This window comes from Colossoma macropomum, unplaced genomic scaffold, assembly GCF_904425465.1.
Source record: "Colossoma macropomum unplaced genomic scaffold, Colossoma_macropomum, whole genome shotgun sequence".
NCBI lineage: Eukaryota > Metazoa > Chordata > Actinopteri > Characiformes > Serrasalmidae > Colossoma > Colossoma macropomum.
The window spans coordinates 3,045,941-3,066,581 of record NW_023494799.1 but is presented as its reverse complement, the minus strand read 5'-3'; the positions used below and the strand labels follow the sequence as shown (position 1 = coordinate 3,066,581).

General features: G+C 39.1%; 1 protein-coding gene across 2 annotated transcripts in view; it reads left to right on the top strand.

Moving 5' to 3' along the window:
* Nucleotides 1-20,641, top strand: part of LOC118819560 (arf-GAP with coiled-coil, ANK repeat and PH domain-containing protein 2-like) — a 96,894-nt gene that overhangs the window by 53,153 nt on the left and 23,100 nt on the right. For both annotated transcript variants that reach the window (XM_036587416.1, XM_036587415.1), the window contains exons 9-13: nt 697-771; nt 14,803-14,915; nt 16,735-16,786; nt 17,073-17,173; nt 18,596-18,701. In XM_036587416.1, coding sequence (XP_036443309.1) covers nt 697-771; nt 14,803-14,915; nt 16,735-16,786; nt 17,073-17,173; nt 18,596-18,701 — 447 coding nt within the window. The remainder of the gene's footprint in view (nt 1-696; nt 772-14,802; nt 14,916-16,734; nt 16,787-17,072; nt 17,174-18,595; nt 18,702-20,641) is intronic.

Here is a 20,641-nt window from a genome sequence, read left to right as displayed (position 1 = left end):
CGCATTACATCCAAAATGTCTTTGTGAACACAAACTCAGTACCAGCGTTGTGAGAAAAACTTTGACTGTGCTTTACAGCAGCCTTAGTACAGTCGGTTAGAGCTCTTCTCCACCATCAGTTTGATTTGCTGAAAGTGCTTTTCCTTGAAAAAATATCATTTTGTTAAACATTTTATGAAGTAACCTAAAGAACTTAGTAAAGTGGTTAAATAGTTAAGGTGTCCAAATACTTTTGGGGTCAGTATATGTTTGTAAGAGAAGGTTAAAATTAATTATCTCTTTGTAAAAGTATGGAAACATGGCTGCTGTGATCATATGGTCATTACGTTACTGAGTAGAGTAGAAGGGCTTAAACTGTAACTACCATAGTTCTTATTAATCATTATATGAATGCAGCCCAACGTGCAGCCCAGCCGTAAGTTTGACCTGGACGTTTTTCCGTACAGACTGTAAAAAGTGGGTGAAATGTGTCTTTGGTGAGTTTGTGTGAGTTGGTGTGTGAAGTTTAGCTGAATTTGAGCACAGTTTCATAGTATATAATGATTTGGAGCAACTTTCCACGTGTTCAAGCCTGAAAAGGCTAAAGGCCATTTCACTGTATACCCAGCATATAGGTCTGTGTCTCTCTCTCTTCCTCTCTCTCTGTATCTCTCGCTCTTTCTCTCACAGTTCTAACCCAAGATGTTTGTCTTTCAGTTAGATCAGCTGGTGGTGGATGCGGCGAAGGAGAAGAGGGATATGGAAATGAAGCACTCCACGATTCAGCAAAAGGTAAAAAAGACTGTGCTGCTGCCTTAGTCTTCGTTCTTTTATCTTTTACTCTTGCTCTCTCTCTCCCTGTCTGTCCATCCATCCCTCCATCTCTGTTCCTTTAAGTAGCTGCTACAGTGTGATGTTGAAAGGGCGCAGAGCTCTGATGGGCGAATAGCCAGTTAACCTCATGACTGCTACATAAAAACTCCAGAGATCCTCTTTAGGTTTACACCCCACCAGTTTAACTCATAGTAGTTACTGATTAATTAATACTAGTTACTGATTAATTAATCATAGTTACTGAACAATTAATACTAGTTACTGATTAATTAATACTAGTTACTGAATAATTCATAGTAGTTATTGAATAATTAATCATAGTTATTGAACAATTAATACTAGTTACTGATTAATTAATACTAGTTACTGAATAATTCATAGTAGTTATTGAACAATTAATCATAGTTATTGAACAATTAATCATAGTTATTGAACAATTAATAGTAGTTACTGAATAATTCATAGTAGTTACTGAATAATTAATCATAGTTATTGAACAATTAATAGTAGTTACTGAATAATTAATCATAGTTATTGAACAATTAATCATAGTTATTGAACAATTAATAGTAGTTACTGAATAATTCATAGTAGTTACTGAATAATTAATCATAGTTACTGAACAATTAAGACTAGTTACTGATTAATTAATACTAGTTACTGAATAATTCATAGTAGTTATTGAATAATTAATCATAGTTATTGAACAATTAATACTAGTTACTGATTAATTAATACTAGTTACTGAATAATTCATAGTAGTTATTGAACAATTAATCATAGTTATTGAACAATTAATAGTAGTTACTGAATAATTCATAGTAGTTCCTGAATAATTAATCATAGTTATTGAACAATTAATAGTAGTTATTGAATAATTAATCATAGTTATTGAACAATTAATCATAGTTATTGAACAATTAATAGTAGTTACTGAATAATTCATAGTAGTTACTGAATAATTAATCATAGTTATTGAACAATTAATAGTAGTTACTGAATAATTAATCATAGTTATTGAACAATTAATCATAGTTATTGAACAATTAATAGTAGTTACTGAATAATTCATAGTAGTTACTGAATAATTAATCATAGTTACTGAACAATTAATAGTAGTTACTGAATAATTCATTGTAGTTACTGAATAATTGATTGTAGTTACTGGGTATTTCATGGTAGTTACTGCATAATACATAGTAGTTACTGTGTAATTCATAGTAATTACTAAATGATTAATTGCTAGCTGAATAATAGGCTGCAGTTTCAGATTATTGATTAAATTCAAAGTTATTCAGAGGGTTTCCAGGTCACACAGAATTCATTTATTTAACTTTGGAAATAAGAGATTTCATAATATCTCATTGAAAGTTAAGTGTGTGCTTAATCGTCCTGGTTTGACGTCTCGGGTCATGTTTATGACGTTGCTGATGTTTGTTTGTTCTCTTTTGTTTTTTTTTGTTTTTGTTCTTTCGGCTTGTGCGTACGGTTCAGTGTTGTTAATGGTTACAGTGAGGGAGGAGAGGGATGCTGTAAGCGGATCTCCGCAGGTGTGCAATGCCGTCACTGTCATTCATTATTCAGTTTGGGGTCGGAAGCACAAGCTCAGTAACTGAGGAGAGCAGAGCAGTGACCTCAGTTTAGCGGCCTGTTTGGATGTCAGTGAGTTCCTGTGTACACGTAATTACCCTCAGTATACGTCCACAGGTTCGTAGACACCAGTGTTTCTTCTGAAATGAAGGGCATTCATAGTGAGTTTGTCCCCCTTTGCTGCAGTGACACCCCCTACTCTTTACACTAGATGTTGGAACATTGCTGTGAGGATTTGATTGAGCATTGGTGAGGTCAGGTGATCAGTTCTGGACCACTCCAACTCATCCCAAAGGTTGAGTGTACCAGTCAGACAAAACTCCTACCTGAGGAGAAATTTCAACCGGTTTTATAAACGTAAAGGTTGGATATACTTTAGGGTGAATAACTCTCATCCATTCAGCTCAGTTTACAGTACAATTTACAATAAATACAAACAAAACAAACAGATAAAACATTGGCAATGACAGTAATCTTCTTGTGTTTGAGGCTGTATTATCAGATGTAGTCATTTTTCCATTTTATAGCTTTCAAAAGCAGGTAGAGCTGCTATAAGTAGTATTAACCCCAGTGAAGTATCCTCTTTGGTAGCACTAGCAGCTGAAGCTAACGCCAATGTAGTGAAGTTTTTACTCTACCAGATGAAGATGAAGTTACCAAATGCTATTAATTACACCACCAGTAAATGCACCAGAAACTAAACTAGGATGGTATGTTGATGTGCTTGGTTCTTTCAAGAACATCTCAGCTCAACACCAACTATAACACCAACAAAGATTCTGCTATTGTTATAAGCTATAGAACCTTTTCGATACAGTTTTTAGATACACCCTCAGAAAAAAAGGTGGTAAACTGTGACTGGGTCAGTTCCCCTCTTGTCACTGGGGTGGAACCCTCAGTGGTCCATCTCAGTACCTTTAGTCAGGGAACATAACTGAACCATAATCCACTGAAATGATATGTTCTAAGCTGTACTGACTCCACACACCCCGTCTCGTCTCCAGGCTTTTATTTTACTGTTCTGTTTAAAACATTCGGTTATGAAAAGGTACAAATACGAACTTTTCACCTGGAAAAACTTATTTAAGGATCACAGTCAGACCTTAAAACCACTGTTGGAGCTTTGAGGGAACATTTACATTGTTTGTACCTTGATGAATGAAAAATGGACCTGAACAGAATCTTTATTTCTAACAGTGTAGAGAGCTCAGATTCCACATACTGATCCATTGTAATATGAAAAACATGGACATGCTGCTCACCAGCTTCTCTTTGGACAGACTTTAATCAGTTAAAGAGGGAAAACAATGCAAATGTCTCTCCAGTGAGACGGTTAAAAGGGTTAAAACGGGGTAAACGTGTCTTCGTCCATTAGCGCCAGTCTGACTCGTCCTTAAGTGCTGATGTTGGGACGCTTCTGTTTCGCCGACCCGGCTTTCAGCAGCGTGCTATTTTTGTTTTCTTTCACCCTCCCTCCCTCACTCTCTCACTCTCTCTCTCTCTCTTTCTCTCTCTCTCTCTCTCTCTCCCTCTCCCGCCGTTATGTATCAGCATTTCTAACCTGCTGTCTTTCTTTCTCTCCGCTCGCTCCAAGGCTGCTCTGCAGGTGAGTTTTCCTCCCCGTGCCGTCCTGCCGAGTGTGTGTGGGCACTTTTCTGCGTCTCTGTAAGTGACCGTAGCAGTGCGTAAGGTCGTGCCGTCGCGTGCTTGTGTAATTGTCTTTGAGGTCATGACTGCGAAGCGCTGATGTTTACTGGAACTCCAGTCCAGACGCGCATGGCGTCCGGTTACGCCGGCTTTTGTTTGATGCCCTGAATCAGTGAAACTGGATACGCTTCACTGATTCACACCGCGCTCCGTTAGTACTATTATTGAAAGAGTATTATGGTGTGTTTGCACAGTGTGACAGTCTGTTAGATGTTTCTTTGCCTGTTCTGTTTATTTTGGGCTCCTTATTTTCCCCAAAATGCTGGGTAGCTTTGTGAGTTGTTAAATTTGCTGACTAATAGTTGGAGTGTGTGATGTTGCAGGTGACGTTTAACCGTTAAAAGTCTACAGTTTTTGTTGTTTTGCTGTATATTCGGTTCAAATTACGCAATTATTGTAGAACAGTTGAATACGTACTAAGTTACGCTACTGTTCAATAGTTTGAGAGTGACATATTAACAGTAACTGTAATTGTGTATGCAATAATAACTCATACAGTGTAGATTTAATTATCATAAACTAGATTCCAACATGCATTTTTAGAGATTTAATTCAATATTTTTAAATTGGGAACAACAAGAAGTTATTAAATGATAATTGTTATACTGTAATTGTCTGTTTACACTTTTTTTTGGTATCTGGTGAGTTAAATAGAAGCTCTAATCTGTATTATACTGTATTAGATTGAGTAACTGGAACTGTTTTGAAAGCTGCTTCACTTCCTCTGTGCTGGGGGTGCACAGACTTTTGTCTTGTGTAATGTTTGTGGTGGTCCGAGGGCTAAAAGGGCAAAACAGCTAGCTTGTTAGCCTGATGTTTTCACATGTGGTCAGTATGTGGACATTGTGTGCTTTTTATGTTGATGAATTTTGAGTTTTTTGATTCTGTGATGGTCTCCTTCCATATGAAACAGACTGTTTTGTCTTTAAAATGTATTCTTCACTCTGGTGGTCCCTACATCTTTACTTGTCTGTGACCCCCTGCATGTTGTGACCATGTCATCAGCTCATGACTAGTGACTGCGTACGATGCTGAGACCACCTTTCATTTATTTAATTTTCAGTCAAAATGGAAAAAAACAGAAAAGGTATATATTTAACATGAAGTTACACAGAAACCTCAATAACTAAATATACATTTTCCGTGTTCAGTGTGTCTCTCTTTACCTTCATTCCAGCTTCCATTCTGTTCAGGAGACTCACTTTCAGCTCCTCAAAGAATCTGCAGACACACCTCCAAAGTTCAGTCTTAGAAGCTGGTTGATCATTTTCTGAAGTAATCAAACACATTCAGTGGTGTTGAGGTCTGGACTTCTGTGAAGATTAGTGATAAAATAAATTGTGTGTATGCTGCAAAAATGCAGCCTTGGCCTGTGATTTTCACTACATTTTAGCTTTACTCACACAGTGACCTTGTTTTCTCCTTTATAAACATTGAGCCCAATCTATATATTTTAAACACTGTGTCCACTCACTGTCCACTCTATTAGACACTCCTGCCTTGTCAGTCCACCTTGTAGATGTAAAGTCAGAGACGATAGCTCATCTGCTGCTGCACAGTTTGTGTTGGTCATCCTCTAGTCCTTCATCAGTGGTCACAGGATGCTACCTGTGTTTAAAAACTCCAGAAGCACTGCTGTGTCTGATCCACTCAGACCAGCACAACACACACTAACACACCACCACCACGTCAGTGTTACTGCAGTGCTGAGAATGACCCACCACCCAAATAGTACCTGCTCTATGAGAGTCCATGGGGGTCCTGACCACTGAAGAACAGGGTAAAAGGGGGCTAACAAAGTATCAGAGAAACAGATGGACTACAGTCTGTAACTGTAGAACTACAAAGTGCACCTATATAGTAAGTGGAGCTGATAAAATGGACAATGAGTGTAGAAACAAGGAGGTGGTCATAATGTTATGCCTGATCGGTGTATATTTAGTTTATTACTGTCTCTATTAATGTCTTGGGTTTAAATCGATCAGAACATAATCCTTGTAAACATCTGAGATCTGAGTAATTTATTGTTTTTGAAATAGTTTAAAGTTGTTTTTTGCTGTGGGACTAATATAAGGGAATGGTTCATATAATGAATTACATTTTAATTTGATTTACATTCTGTATGGACAGTTTCTGCACTTCTGACTCCTTTCTGTTTGTTTTGATGTCAAAAAACATATTTATTTAAATCAGAATGAAACTCCTGTTCTACTTACAAACACACATTTGTTATGGATTGAAAGTGTAGAATCTGCTCTTTCCACACAGTTTCTCCTCTTGTTTCTTCAGAGTTACAGATTAGAAATAATTCAGTGAAATGTAAGAAGAGGCGTTTTGAGGCATGTACAGCGCAGAGAAGCGTAGAAAGTCCTGTAGGTTCTTCAGTGGTGGATTCTTCTTGAGTGCACACTGTAAATATTTAATGCAGCGGGGCTGTTCCTCAGAGTGTGGTTATTTTAGCCTGCCGGCTACAGCTAGCACAGATGCAGGTGACCTCCGGTGACCTTTGTACAGCATTACAGCTTGCTGGAGGGGGTGGGGCCAGCAGGGATGGCAGCAGTCAGTTAGACACATACTCGCGGTCAGGAGAGCGGCTGATGCTCGGAGAAGGAGCGACAGGGCTGTTGTTAAGATGCTCGGAGGTTGTATACAGCGTCACTGCTGACCACTCGCACTCACGCTCCATCGGTCAGGCATGAAGATCTTCAGCAGGTTCCACTATGTGTGGTATCTGGTGAGTTAAATAGAAGCTCTAATCTGTATTTTACTGTATTAGACTGAGTAACTGGAACTGTTTTGAAAGCTGCTTCACTTCCTCTGTGCTGGGGGTGCACAGACTTTTGTCTTGTGTAATGTTTGTGGTGGTCAAAACAGCTAGCTTGTTAGCCTGATGTTTTCACATGTGGTCAGTATGTGGACATTGTGTGCTTTTCATGTTGATGAATTTTGAATTTTTTTATTCTGTGATGGTCTCCTTCCATAGGAAATAGACTGTTTTGTCTTTAAAATGTGTTCTTCACTCTGGTGGTCCCTACATCTCTACTTGTCTGTGACCCCCTGCATGTTGTGACCATTGTCCATCTCTGTCATCAGCTCATGACTAGTAACTGTGTACGAGACCACCTTTCATTTATTTGATTTACAGTCAAAATGGAAAAAAAGAGAAAAAGGTATATATTAACATGAAGTTACAGAAGCTTCAGTAACTAAATCTAATCTCAGCTGTCTGAGTGTCAGTGAGTCACTCTTCACCTTTATTCCAGCTTCCATTCTTCTCAGGAGACTCACTTTCAGTTCCTCAAAGAATCTGCAGACACACCTCCAAAGTTCAGTCTTAGAAGCTGGTTGATCATTTTCTGAAGTAATCAAACACATTCAGTGGTGTTGAGGTCTGGACTCTGGGGTGGTCAGTCCATCGTTCAGCTTCTTTGTTTGATGTGTCCGTCTCCTTTTCTCAGTGAGGTTCTTCTTGATCAGCTACACATCCTTTCAGACCCACAGCGCTGAGTCGTCTTCTCACAGTGGAAGGATGGACAGAAACACCTGTGGATGTTTTCAGATCTGAAGCAGCTTGATTTTCTCCTCTCTCTCAGAGATGAAAGCTTTAAGTGCTGTTTATCTGATGGGGGCAGTTTTGGGGTCGACCAGGTCTTCCAGGTGGTTGTTAGGAGCCACATTTTCTGTTTATCTTTCAAAAATATTTTGAACTGCACTTGATGTAAGTGGAACAAAACGAATGGTGTTGGGTTCATTTCTGGCTGATTCCAGGTTGTTTAGCTGTTCTTCTGTCTCAGCTGCCGACTGAAAAGCTGCTCAGTGGTGACGACAGTTTGGGAATTTAGTGTCGTCTCATCTTCAGAGTCTGACCAAATCGGCTGTCGGTCAAATGTGATCTTAAAAGTGTCCATTTTCTGTTTGTGGCAAAGTAAGAAGTAAAAACGTTCAAATGTCTTGAGCGTCTCCTACAGCTGTCACAGTCATTGCTTAGCAACGGCATCTCAGTGGAGTGATACAGTGTTTGTGAAAAACCTGTGATGTTATGGTGAAATAACAGCACAGTTAGAACGCTTCTCGACCAATCAGCTCGCGTAGCCGGAACTAGCTGTTGTATAAAGCTCTCATATGACCCCCACCTTTTGAATGAAGTTTGTGAAATATGAAAGTTATGAAGTAAAGAATATGACGAAGTGCGTTTTGGAACCACCGGTGGTGTATAAACATGTTAGAACATGGATTGGCGACTGAAGGCGTTAAGTGTGGCTCCTTCCCTGATGTAGATGTCAGATGCTTTTGTATGTGAAGGTCCACTTCTGAGCTTTCCATCCTCTTTGATCTTCCGTATGTACTTCCTCTCCGCGTAAGTGTCCTGCTCTGTCCTCCCTGTCCGACTCTGCTGTTGGTGACAGTGAATCAGACCGTCTATTTTGAAATCGTCTCCGTTGTGTTTCCCAGACGTGCTGAATGGTTCATAGAGTTTGTCTCTGAATTTTAAATTAGATCTTTGATCCAGATGTTCTGGACTGGTGGCTAATTTAAGCACAAGTACTGAGTAACATACATCAAGCGTCTTTCTCAGTCTTGTTTCTGTGAATCTTTGAGGCCTTGTACATTTCAAATACCGCCTGAAACGTAGGTGATGTTTTGTGTCTGAAGTTCTACACTGGAGCTCAGAGGCCGATGTAATTAACAGGTAATAGAAGTTTATACCCCAGCAATTAACAAATCAAAGCATGTGGAGTCGCTCAGTATCTCTAATAGACTTGATTATGTGGATTCTGACACTGTATGGACTAAAGTACCGACAAAATTCTGGCTCCTACAATATTTTTTTTAAAAATGTACTATTTTACATTTTTTATAAGCAGCATAACTTCATACAGTTATTCCTTGTTATCCAGTCATTTGAGAAATATCACTAATGTCCGGCCTTTTCTCTCGCAGAGAAACTTGTTCATGCATTTTTAACAAGCAGAGTTGATCACTGTAATGCTCTCCTTACTGGACTTCTTAAGAAAACAATCCATCCTCTACAACCCGTACAGAGCGCAGCAGCATCCTAACGAAAACACAACAGATCACATCACTCCTGTTTTAAAAGAGCTGCACTGGTTGTCTGTATCATTCACGATAGATTCTAAACTTCTGCTACTAGTTTTTAAGGCGCTAAATGACCGTAAAGCTCCACTTACATCACAGAGTGTCTGTCTGGTTATGATCTTAGATCTGCAGATTCTGACCTTCTACAAACACCTTCTGTAAAATACAGAAAACGTGGAGCTCAGTTCACCTTTTATTAGACGGTCAAGCTCAGAGCTCACTTTTAAGAAGCATCTAAAAACGAATCTCTTTAACTTTGCATTTAATTAAAACTCTACATTTCGTGGTTTTTATCTTTTTATTTGATCCGTGTCATTTTCTTATATGATTCTAAATTAATACTTATAGTATCTTGTATTACTGTTAAGCTTTATCACCTGTCTGGAAAGCACTTTTGAGCTGCTACCGGCATGAAAAGTGCTACATTAATAAAAATTATTCTTGTTTTTAATTATTATTATTATTATTATTATTGTTGTTAGCTCCATTAGCCTTTATTAGACATGCTTTGCCTGATTGACTGTGTTTGGGGTAAGGGGAAAATTGTTTAAATACATTTTTTTTGCCGAAGTGTTTCTTTTAAAAAGCAGGTCAGACGTGTTTGAGAATGCAGCTTCCTCCAACTCCAGCTGTACTTCAGTACTGTTATAAACTGAAGACACATAAATAAAATCATTAAACTGTCCCTTTAAGACTCTTAGCAAAGCCCTCCTAGTCCATTTACAGTCACACTAAGGCTGCACTGGAGATGTTTCTACTGGGGAAAGCGGTCTCGTTCTTTCTCGCCATGGCCATGCCCACATTCTGTCACCCCAAAAATACCCAGGGCTTTGAGAAATGCCATGGTGAAAAAGCCCAGTGAGGGAGCTGGCAGCCGCTTAGCTTTAGCTTTGGCTTGACCGCTCCGGTTACTGAGAGAGAAACTCAATCTGGACACACGTAATGGCCAGAGCTGCCTCATCCTCCTGTCAGCTATTCTGCTGTGTGACATATCACTGTCCCAGCGAAAGTCCATTCAGTAGCACTGTATTAGTCCCTTTCTGCAGGTCTCCCAATTGATCCAGTAATATAATCAAAACATTTGAACTGATATATGAAAAATTATTAAAATGTAATTGAAACATTTTAAAAATACTTCAAAAATGGAAGATCTAAAACTGCATTTTGTGGACACTGTGAAAAGGATGCAATACTAGTTAATAATTTTAACATCTAATATGAGAATAACGTAAGAATTTAACAGTGAATGTGTCTCGTCTCCTCTTAGAAATTCCTGTACTGTTAGTTTCAGGATTTTGTATTTGGTAACTTTTTGATCTTGCGTCACAGACAGTGAACAGGTTCCTCATCTAATCTGGAGGCTTAGCTGGAAAATGTGGTAATAATACTGACCTGACTCACTGATGACCGTGTAAATCCAGGAAACCATATCTGACCTAAAATTAGGGCTGTAGAGCTGCGGATTTAGTGTTTCATGTCAGCTGAGGAAGAGCTTGAAGAATAGGAGGTGTGTTAAATCTTTTAGATTAATTGGTGTTATTTGTGTTAAAACACTGACCAGCTGATGGTTAATTAAGCTGGAACCCTCACTTTGACTGGTCCTCCTAAGCCTGTTACAGTGAGTGTGTTTACAGGCACTTAATAATCCGATAACAGCAGAAAATCTGATTTTGTCAGTAATCTGATCAATACGTTTACATGCACTTGGGTGATCAGGTAATGGGGAAACTCCAGGTCTACATGAGTCAGACAGTAATCAGATTTCTGCTTTACAATCAGCCAATGGACTCACAGAAGAAGACGTGACGGAAGCGTAACATAAAACTCAAACTTTATGCTGTGGCATTTTTTTTTAAACACAGAGTCACTTTACCTGCAAATATGAACAAACATCATCTAGATGTAGTCGGTTTTAGCGTCGCTCCAAAAGCGTTTCACAGCGTCTGTTTTCACGCATGTGCAGACTGAGAAATCCGAAAGAAATCAGAGTAAGAGTTTACATGCACTGAGAAATCTGATTACTGAGCTAAAATCCAGCCTCTTTACCGAATTTCTTTTACATGTACTTGCTGTTTGCATGACTATTTGAATAATCAGATAACTGTAGAAATCTGATTATGATTGGATTAATGAATGCATGTAAACGCACTCATTAACACCTCGCAGCCCCCAAATGACTTCACTGCTTTTACACTGCAGTTACTGTAAACCAGGGATGTCAGCCTGGGTTTCTTCTGGGACACAGCTCAGCAGTTTTATTGTTTTCCCTCTTCTAATGTGAATCAGAGTTCAGCTCACGAAGGCCTGGATAATTAACTGATGAGTTGAATCAGGTTCGTTTTAGACGCAGGAAGTGGGGGTAATAAAAAATGATCTTAAACCTAATTTAAACATAGTAAAGTCTTATACCTGCTTGTTTTAGAGAGGAAATGATTTGCATCAAGTTTGTTCAGAAGGATTTAGCAGAGAAATCAGGGTGTGCATCAATATGTCCGTTCTGTGGGTATGTTGTCATCTGTCACCATGTTGTGGCACATCATGAATGATGCTCTGTTTGATGTAAATTCTCAAAATAATTCAAATAAATCATTTTGCATGACGTCACCATTCACGTCATGTATGTACCGCTTAAAATTTCAGCACCCTCAACTCCGCTGCGCCCCTGAGGAGCGCTAAACTCTGCAGTGCCAGCTGTAAACTAAAGCCACGAGAGGCCCTGTGTTAGAGGTTTTACCATGATGAAGGGCTGTTATTGATTATTATTTATTTATAAGACAAAAGCAAAACACAGTGTGATAATTAAATCAACGTTCAATGAGGAGTTTTGTTCCAAAACACATTACAGACAACTTTCACGACTTTTTATGATATTGGGAGATATATGGGCTTTCCACATGCAGAAAATAAAAATGCTGTGTTATGTTTAATACAACCTTTATTAGAGAAATAATGTTTTCTGTGATTCGCCAGCTCTGTTTAAAAACTCTTAATATAGAAAATAGTTCAAAATGGATGTACAGCACTTTGGAGTGAAACCTAAATTCTTCCACCAAGCATTAGCTGTCAGCTATGGTTGCCAAACAACATAATGTTCATGGTTTTTAATAACTTGGTGCATTAATACAGAACCGGAAATATCGGCCAATGTAATTATATTGATACGTATTATATTTTAGTCTTATACTCCAGTAGTTTTAGTTACACAGTACCTTACTGACTGATACGTCTGTCAGTCCTTAACTGTCAAACCTGAATAAAAAGCAGAAACTCTGTCTTAAATAATTTGAATATTGTAGTGCAGGAGGTTAGGCTAATACTTAGTAGCTTTGTTTTCAGTTAATTATCTCTTATATTTATTATATATCATTATCTATCTTCATAAAAAGTTTATGATAATGTTGCACAGGTTTGGATATTGTAGGTTTAACCCTGATGGTGTTTTGTGATCTTATGCTTCAATACGGTCTGTGTTGTTGCTGTATATTTAAACAGGGGTTGAGTCATATTGGGTTCACCATCTCATTGTCAGAAGGTTGTGAGTTCAAATCCCAGTGATGATCAACCAAATTATCGCCATATGATCGTCAGTATTTCCTCTGATAGTGATAAAACAGCGGATCATTGGCCAATATTATCAGCCGATGTGTTGCAGTTTTATCCCCTGAGTTTTTTTAATTCTCCTCAGTGAATCGGACTCATCATTCCCCTCCAGTGCTGTGTTTACCGTCTGTAGCACATAAACATGTCTCACATGAGCAGTGTAGTGTAGAAGCGGTACGGTAAGTAGCCTCAGGATGACCAATAGGGCTCCAGCAGCAGGCAGGCTGTAAGCTGACCCTTCTCCTCCAGCACTATCTTGTGTCTCCTCCATGACCATCAGGAAAGTGAGGCTTCTACTCATCAGCGAAGGAAAATAAAACAAACAAAAGCACAGGATCTAATGACGGAGGTCGTGTTACAGAGGGATACGGTGAGAAGGACACCTCTGCTTAGCTGTGCTATTCTCAGATAACCTCCACAGGAAGTGGGGTGACATCAGCAATATAATGGATACTACATAACCAGTTTTCTTCCCTTTTCCAGACTACAGTTAAACTTTCCTGTGCCATGATTGTCCGAGCCAAGGCCATATTAGTCATAGTCATTAGTCTATTAAGGGCAAGACTGTATCATACATTCTGTGTTGTGAAGAAGTCCTCCACTCCTGCTCTACGGATAGACCCCATGTGTCAAACACAAGAGCAGGCCCGCCACACAATCCTGTCCGGCCTGCAAAAGAATTTTAATTTTCTATTAATAATAGCCCCTTTCATAATGTGCTGCACTACAGTCCCCAGCATGCACTGCAATGTAATGGGCCCTTCAACTCTCCTATCCCATTAACAATCTATGGGACAGCAGTTACACCTCAGTTCTACACAATTCCACCCCAGTCATATCACCAAAATGCATTTCAGCTGCAGTTCAACCTATATAAACACTGAATGTCAGCTCAGCAGCTCAGAAACTGAGCCCAAGTCTTAATGAACTTGCAGCTAAGAAAAGATGTCAGGTGTCTAATTCAAGCAAAAAGGTAGGTTTAAAAGACCGAGCACCTGGGGACGTGTAAATTTTAAATATCTCAATTGTCCATGTAATATTTCAGGGTCTACAACAAGTGTCTGTATTTTACTGTTGAAGTTTTTGCGTATTTTGAATAAACATTGGCCAGTTCTTGTTATAGCGCAAAACATTTTTTTCTCTGGCCCACAGACTTGATGAGATTTTTTAATATGGCGCTCTCACTGGTTGAGTTTGACACCCCTGATATAGACGGTACCGTCTCTGTTTAGGATAAATAAATAAAGACTGAGGCTTAAGTTGCAATTAAATTGTTTTGCTTGGCTGAATTCTTAACATTGGGCCTCATTTACCAGCCATTCTTGAGAGGAAATGTCTTAAAACCCACTGACAAAGATTATGATGTAATGTGGGGTTTGTTCTTAGGTAAGAACAGGATCTACACATACTCAAGAACACAAAGGTGAGAACAGTTCTGTGCTTTAAGAACACGTCGTGAGTCTTTCTTAGGACCTTTCTCACTGGTGGATGAGGCCCATCGATTGTAAGGTCTGTAATGAAAATGCCTGGACTGGACAGACACCTGAAAGTCAGAGGCCGCCCTTCGTTTACTTAATTTTCAGTCTAAACAGCCATTAAGTAGAAATTCATATTCCAGAGAATCGACATTCATATTTTAGAATCGACATCTAGCATTGCTTCATTTTTTTACTGTCGTACTAGTTAGTTGAAACCTGTGAAGTTATAGAGGTGTAGCATCATATTAGGATCATTTTACACATTAATCTTTGACAAACTGGATTCATTTCAGTCACTTTTCAAAACTTGAAGTGTGAGTGTAGTACCGTCAGAATAATACTGAGTTCCATGGTGGCTCTACACTCATCGGTCTCCCTGCCATGGAATGTAAGAGCTGCTTTCCGTATGACGAATTCTCATCATGCCTGTTAGTGAGAACAGTCCTGCTTCCCAAAGTACCACAAAGTGTCTGCTTTGGCTGGATTATGGAGTGTTTGTCCTCTGCTGTGCTTTCAGGACTATTCGAATGACGACACCAAGCTGGAGTACAATGTGGACGCCGAGAACGGGATCGTCATGGAGGGCTACCTGTTCAAGAGGGCCAGTAATGCCTTCAAAACATGGAACAGGTCAGTGGAGAGCAGTACTGAAAGAGAAAAGCTCAGATAAGTGATGTTGATCAATAACTTTATTTATTTGTGTTTACACTGCTGTGCCATGAAAAATGTTCAAAGGGCTCATAACATGGAAAACTGACTTTATTGCTTTTTTTAGTAAGAGTTTGATGTAGTATGTAAACAGTGAGTGTGTTTACGTGGATTTAATAATCTGATAACTGCAGAAAATCAGATTTTGTGAGTAATCTGATCAACGTGTTGCCGTGCACTTGAGTAATCTGATAATGGGGAAACTCCGGATTTAGATGAGTCAGACAGTAATCAGATTTCTGCTTTGCAACCATCATCTAGAACAGAGGTCTTTAATTGAAATTCAGTAAGGTCCAGTTAAAGAAAATATCCTCAAGCGAAGGTCCAGAACATCATAATGTCTAACTTGCATCATGATTCAGTGCCATATACTGTTTACTGAAGTAGCCTAGTAGGTATATCAACATCTTATACAGTCAACAACTGAATGTCAAATCAAATAAAGTACAATTCAGTAAAATTTATTGTCAGTTTTCTCTTTTTAGAGAACGTCATGTGAAATAACTTCCCTCTGACTCACTTTCTTCTCTGACTGCTGTTTCTCGCCTCGTCCCTCGCCTTTTGTGTGCGTCACTCACTCGAGTCTCAGTGCTCATCGTAATGCACAGATCTGATTGGCTGAGTAGCGTCACATGTGATATTTACGACGCATGTGATTGGTCTGTGAGTCTCCCGGGCCGCTAAAGCTACCGTAAAGGCTAGAAATGTTACGCCGATTAAACTAGGACCACCCCGTCGACATTAAATAATTCTCCTTAGTTTATTGGTTATAGGTCCAGGTCTGCATTGGACAGCGTCTGGGTCCAGACTCGGACCGCGGTCCGCCTATTAGTGACCTCTGATCTAGAAGATGAAAAAGATTTAATGGATTTGGTTTCAGTGTCGCTCCAAAAGTGTTTTGCTGCGTCTCGCGGCAACGCTGCTCGTTTATTTCCGGTACTGCCGTCTGTTTTCGCACATGACTGAGAAAACGAAAGAAATCTGAGTAAGAGTCTACATGCACTGAGAAATCTGATTACGGAGGTAAAATCCAGCCTCTTTATCAGATTTCTTAATCAGATTTCTAGACCTTACTCCGATCTAAGAAATCAGAGTATGGTGTTTAAATTTGTATGGTGACCATTTGAATAATCAAATAATTGCTGAAATCCAATTATGATTGGATTATTTAGTGCATGTAAACACACTCATTGTGAAAGTATCTAAACATACCATTTGATCCAGTCCCTAAAGTCCGTATAATAAACATCTTCAAAAACAGCCTGTTTTGAATTCACTGTTGACGAAAATCAATGGATTTGTCTACATCCACCTATTCAGCCTACAGCAGTTTAGCTCCGCCCATTCACTCTGAAGTTATAGGGGCTGTTTCATGTTGGACTGCTTTTTGAATAAGGCACAATACAGGGTACAGGCAGCCAATCAGAACAGAGATAATTTACCTACAGCAGTTTTAAAGGCAAACTAAGAAAACAGCAGTGAAGTCCTAAGGAATAAAGGGAGGTTGGAAAATTGGCTGTTTTTTGGTTCATAAAACCAAAGCTAAACCAAAAAGCGCAGCTCCAGCAATTGTATGAATTTGTTCAATTCCAGTTCTTTACTAGTTCATTCAGGTTAAATTCTTTGTTATTTGTCAAAACAATCAATAGGCAGGTGCCACTCCATCATAACATGCAGTAGCACTTCAGTAGCTTGAAGTTTTGTTCTTTTCCTGACTGCATTTTTGTGTTTTTCTTTCCAGGCGTTGGTTCTCGATTCAGAACAATCAGCTAGTCTACCAGAAGAAGTTTAAGGTTAGTATCTTGTCTGTTCCCTCCTGAAATGAAATATTCATGCTGAACGTGTCCTGGTTAGAACATCTTTAATGGTACAAGATACTCAGGGGGAGTTTTGTAGCTGCTGTGTGTTTAAATTAGGCAGGGGAAGCTATAAAAACACCACAACATGCATAGTTAACGACCGATAATAGTACGTAGATTAAAACTGGCTTTCATTTGGCTTTCAGAGTCAAGATCTAAGCTTTATATTCACAGATACAGTGTAATGTATGTGTGGATCTGACTGTGTTTTGGCCTTCAGGATAACCCCACAGTGGTGGTGGAAGACCTGCGGCTGTGTACAGTGAAACACTGCGAGGACATTGAGCGCCGCTTCTGCTTCGAGGTTGTTTCCCCTACAAAGTGAGTCCAGCCTTCCCAACACTATAGCCACAGTATAACCTTAAAAAAAGGCATGTCCAAAGTCCAGATGTGGCTCACGGACAGATTTTAACTGGCCTGTGGGTTGCTTCTTCTTTAAAATGCGTTAGAGGTGGCCTACAGACCAGCAATAACTGCATTTTTTATCCTAATAGTTACTGTAATGCTGTAAATACACAACGTGATTCACCACACTGTGTTAGCTAAACTGTAGGGTCTTTTTTTGTCTGACTGCAGCTGAATGAAGTCTCTTGCTTATTACTTATCATCATGGCATTGGGCATGATGAGCGTAGGTATGTCCAGAGCAGGATTGGTCATTGCTTTTTACGGAGATTATATAAGCTGTGACTGTCAAGAGTGGGTGACCTTAAAGTAGCTGAATTCACTCATTAGAAAGGTCTGGATATGCAATGCAAAAGTTTGGCATCAGCTTTTTTCAGTAATTTAAAACTAGAATTCTTGAAATTCTTGTACATACATTTTGGTGAATACTTGGTAGTGTTTATATTCATGTTGTATGAGTTTATAACATAAAGTTAATATGAGTGAATAAAAGTTAATATAAGTGTTCTTAAATTGTTTAAGTATTTGTAGATCCACATCTACACATCTGTAGACATACAGTCTATGTGCAAGTACATCATCCACTGACAATGACAACGCCTCAGGCTTTTTCTGAAAGATACTGGATGAGGCACACAAAAGTCACATAAAACCAGTCAGAGAATTCCTACGTCATTAAATCAACTCATCCAAATGGTTTTCTAACCTTTCCTAAGAAACCATGCTGGTTAGTATGGCCATGTCCAGTTGCCAATGGCTTCAAAACAGTTACTCTCCCTGCTCACAACCATCTGGCCCTGCAGTGGACAAGAGGCTAGTTTAGTGGTTCAGGTTTTGCTGTGGACTGTCTAGTGGACCATGAGAACCTCTTGGGAACATGCTCCATGGAGCTCTAGGTAACACTCATACACTTTTAGAAATAAAGGTTCTAAACTGTCTCTGGGTCAGTTCCCCTCTTGTCACTGGGGTGGAACCCCCAAGGGTCCATCTCAGTACCTTTAGTCAGGGAATATAACTGAACCATAATCCACTGAAATGATATGTTCTAAGCTGTACTGACTCCACACACCCCGTCTCGACTCCAGGCTTTTATTTTACTGTTCTGTTTAAAACATTCGGTTATGAAAAGGTACAAATACGAACTTTTCACCTGGAGAAACTTATTTAAGGTTCACAATCAGACCTTAAAACCACTGTTGGGGCTTTGAGGGAACATTTACACTGTTTGTACCTCGATGGATGAAAAATGTACCTGAACAGAACCTTTATTTCCAACAGTGTACAGAAATATATGCATCTGAAGCAGCTTATTGAGGGGCCTGTGGTGTTTTTTCTGCAGGAGCTGTATGATGCAGGCTGATTCAGAGAAGCTGAGGCAGGCGTGGATCAGAGCGGTGCAGAACAGCATAGCTACAGCGTTCAGAGACCGAGCAGAAGACTCTGAGGTGATTTACAATCACAAGCAATGTAAACTTCCATTCAGTTTAATTCAGCCATTGCCATTATCCCTATGGCCACTACACCTATAGCTGCCAGCTAAAGGAACAGTTTGGCAAAAAATCAAATTTACACAATTTTCCCTCACACCTAACGATGTACGAGGTAAAAGTGATGGAAACTTAAACCCCACCAATTAGCATTCGGCTAACTGCATGTGTAATTCATTACACACTCATCTCAAACCATGTGGTCTTGTTCAGTAACTCTAATAGACTCAATTATGTGGTTTCTGACACATGGAAAAAACATCAGATGCAGATTCAGACTTCAAATTGCTACTATTGATTTTAGCCCTCAGTGGTTATAGTTTAAGCATAGTGGTGGTCTTTGCCAGCAACCAACAAAAGACAGATATTTGGCTGAGCGTAATTTTCAGTGTATTATTCCAAAGATATACTGAACTGACGCTCAATATGACCCGATTTTACCTCAACTGGGGGAAACAACTGTAATAAAGAAATTCTAATGGGCACAATTTCCTCCTCAAATTTAGTCGATCAATAAAGACATCTTCTAGGACTGCTGTGCCAGTGTAGCTAACAAGTAATTAATGTTTACATTCCACCGTTTACCACAAACCTGCCTCAAACTGTCTAGTTGATTATGTGATTTCTGACATTGTATAATACACTGTTATCTATAAACGTAAGACGGGTTGGCAACCCGAATGTTAAGAAGAGCCGTTTTGTCCCTTCAATAAAAATCAAACGACTTTGGGAGTCACAACGTTTTATATCCATCTTACCATCTTGGCTGTAAATATGTCTCAGTATGTCCTGATGTGCTAGTATAGACTAAAAATATAATATAAACAAGAACAGACTTACTTTGCTCTGCTTTAATCTGTAGCTCAGCTATAGCTGCTTTTCTCTCATCTCTGGCAGGAAACTTTTCCACAAAAGTGGAACAGCTTCTTGTAAAATGTCCCTCAACGTTCGACTTTTTACGAGGCTGAAGTCGCTTCTTATTCACCAGCTTCTGGTTCTGATTCTCCCGTTCCACCTTAAATGGTGCCTGAGGTGCCAGAATGTGAGGCTGTAATGTAATATAACACCAGATTGCGATGTGATGCTGCACCATTTAAGGTGGAACGTGAAAAGTTGTGTGTTTATAGATGCAAATAAGTCCATTCATCTCTAAATTACATTCGTCTTACTTCTTTCTCGTTTCGTTAGCTGCTAGCTAGGGAAGATTGTTGTCTGCGTTACTATGGTGACCAGCAGTCTGCGCGCCAACCTTCAGGTTTAAAGCATGAATTAGCAGTTCTACATTAACTCCAGCATTTAAGACCATTTATTGATGAAACTGACCAGCAAAGGTTTGTTTATTTAAGAGGATTCTTTTATTTGTACCTAAAAATCTAAAAAAGGGCAGTAAAAGAGCCGCATGCAGCTCTGGAGCCATGTGTTGCCGACCCCTGACATAGACGGTATGAACAAAATGTATCAATATCATCATCATCATCAGTTGTTGCCGTTCCCATGCTCAAGGATGCTTTACAATCAAAAAACATGAACACTTTAAACAACTAACAACAAAGGAACAACACAGATAAACATTAAAATATAAACAGAACAACAACAACACAAGTAAAACAAGTAAGCCGCGTTCCATAATTCAGAAGCTGCTAGACTGACCACCCATAGAAGTACATTTAAACTTTGGAACATGAATAAGGCCTAAATTTTGTGACCTTAAAGGACAGGATGGGACATATAGATGAAAAAGCTCAGCCAGATATTGAATTTCATGCTTCTAGATGGCTGCTAATACTAATTTTAGCTATGTAGTCTATTTCTATTCATTTTTATGTATATAAGATGGTTATCTCAGTTTTAAATACTGTACAACTTGCTATTTTGTAGGGTCTGAACTTCAATTACTT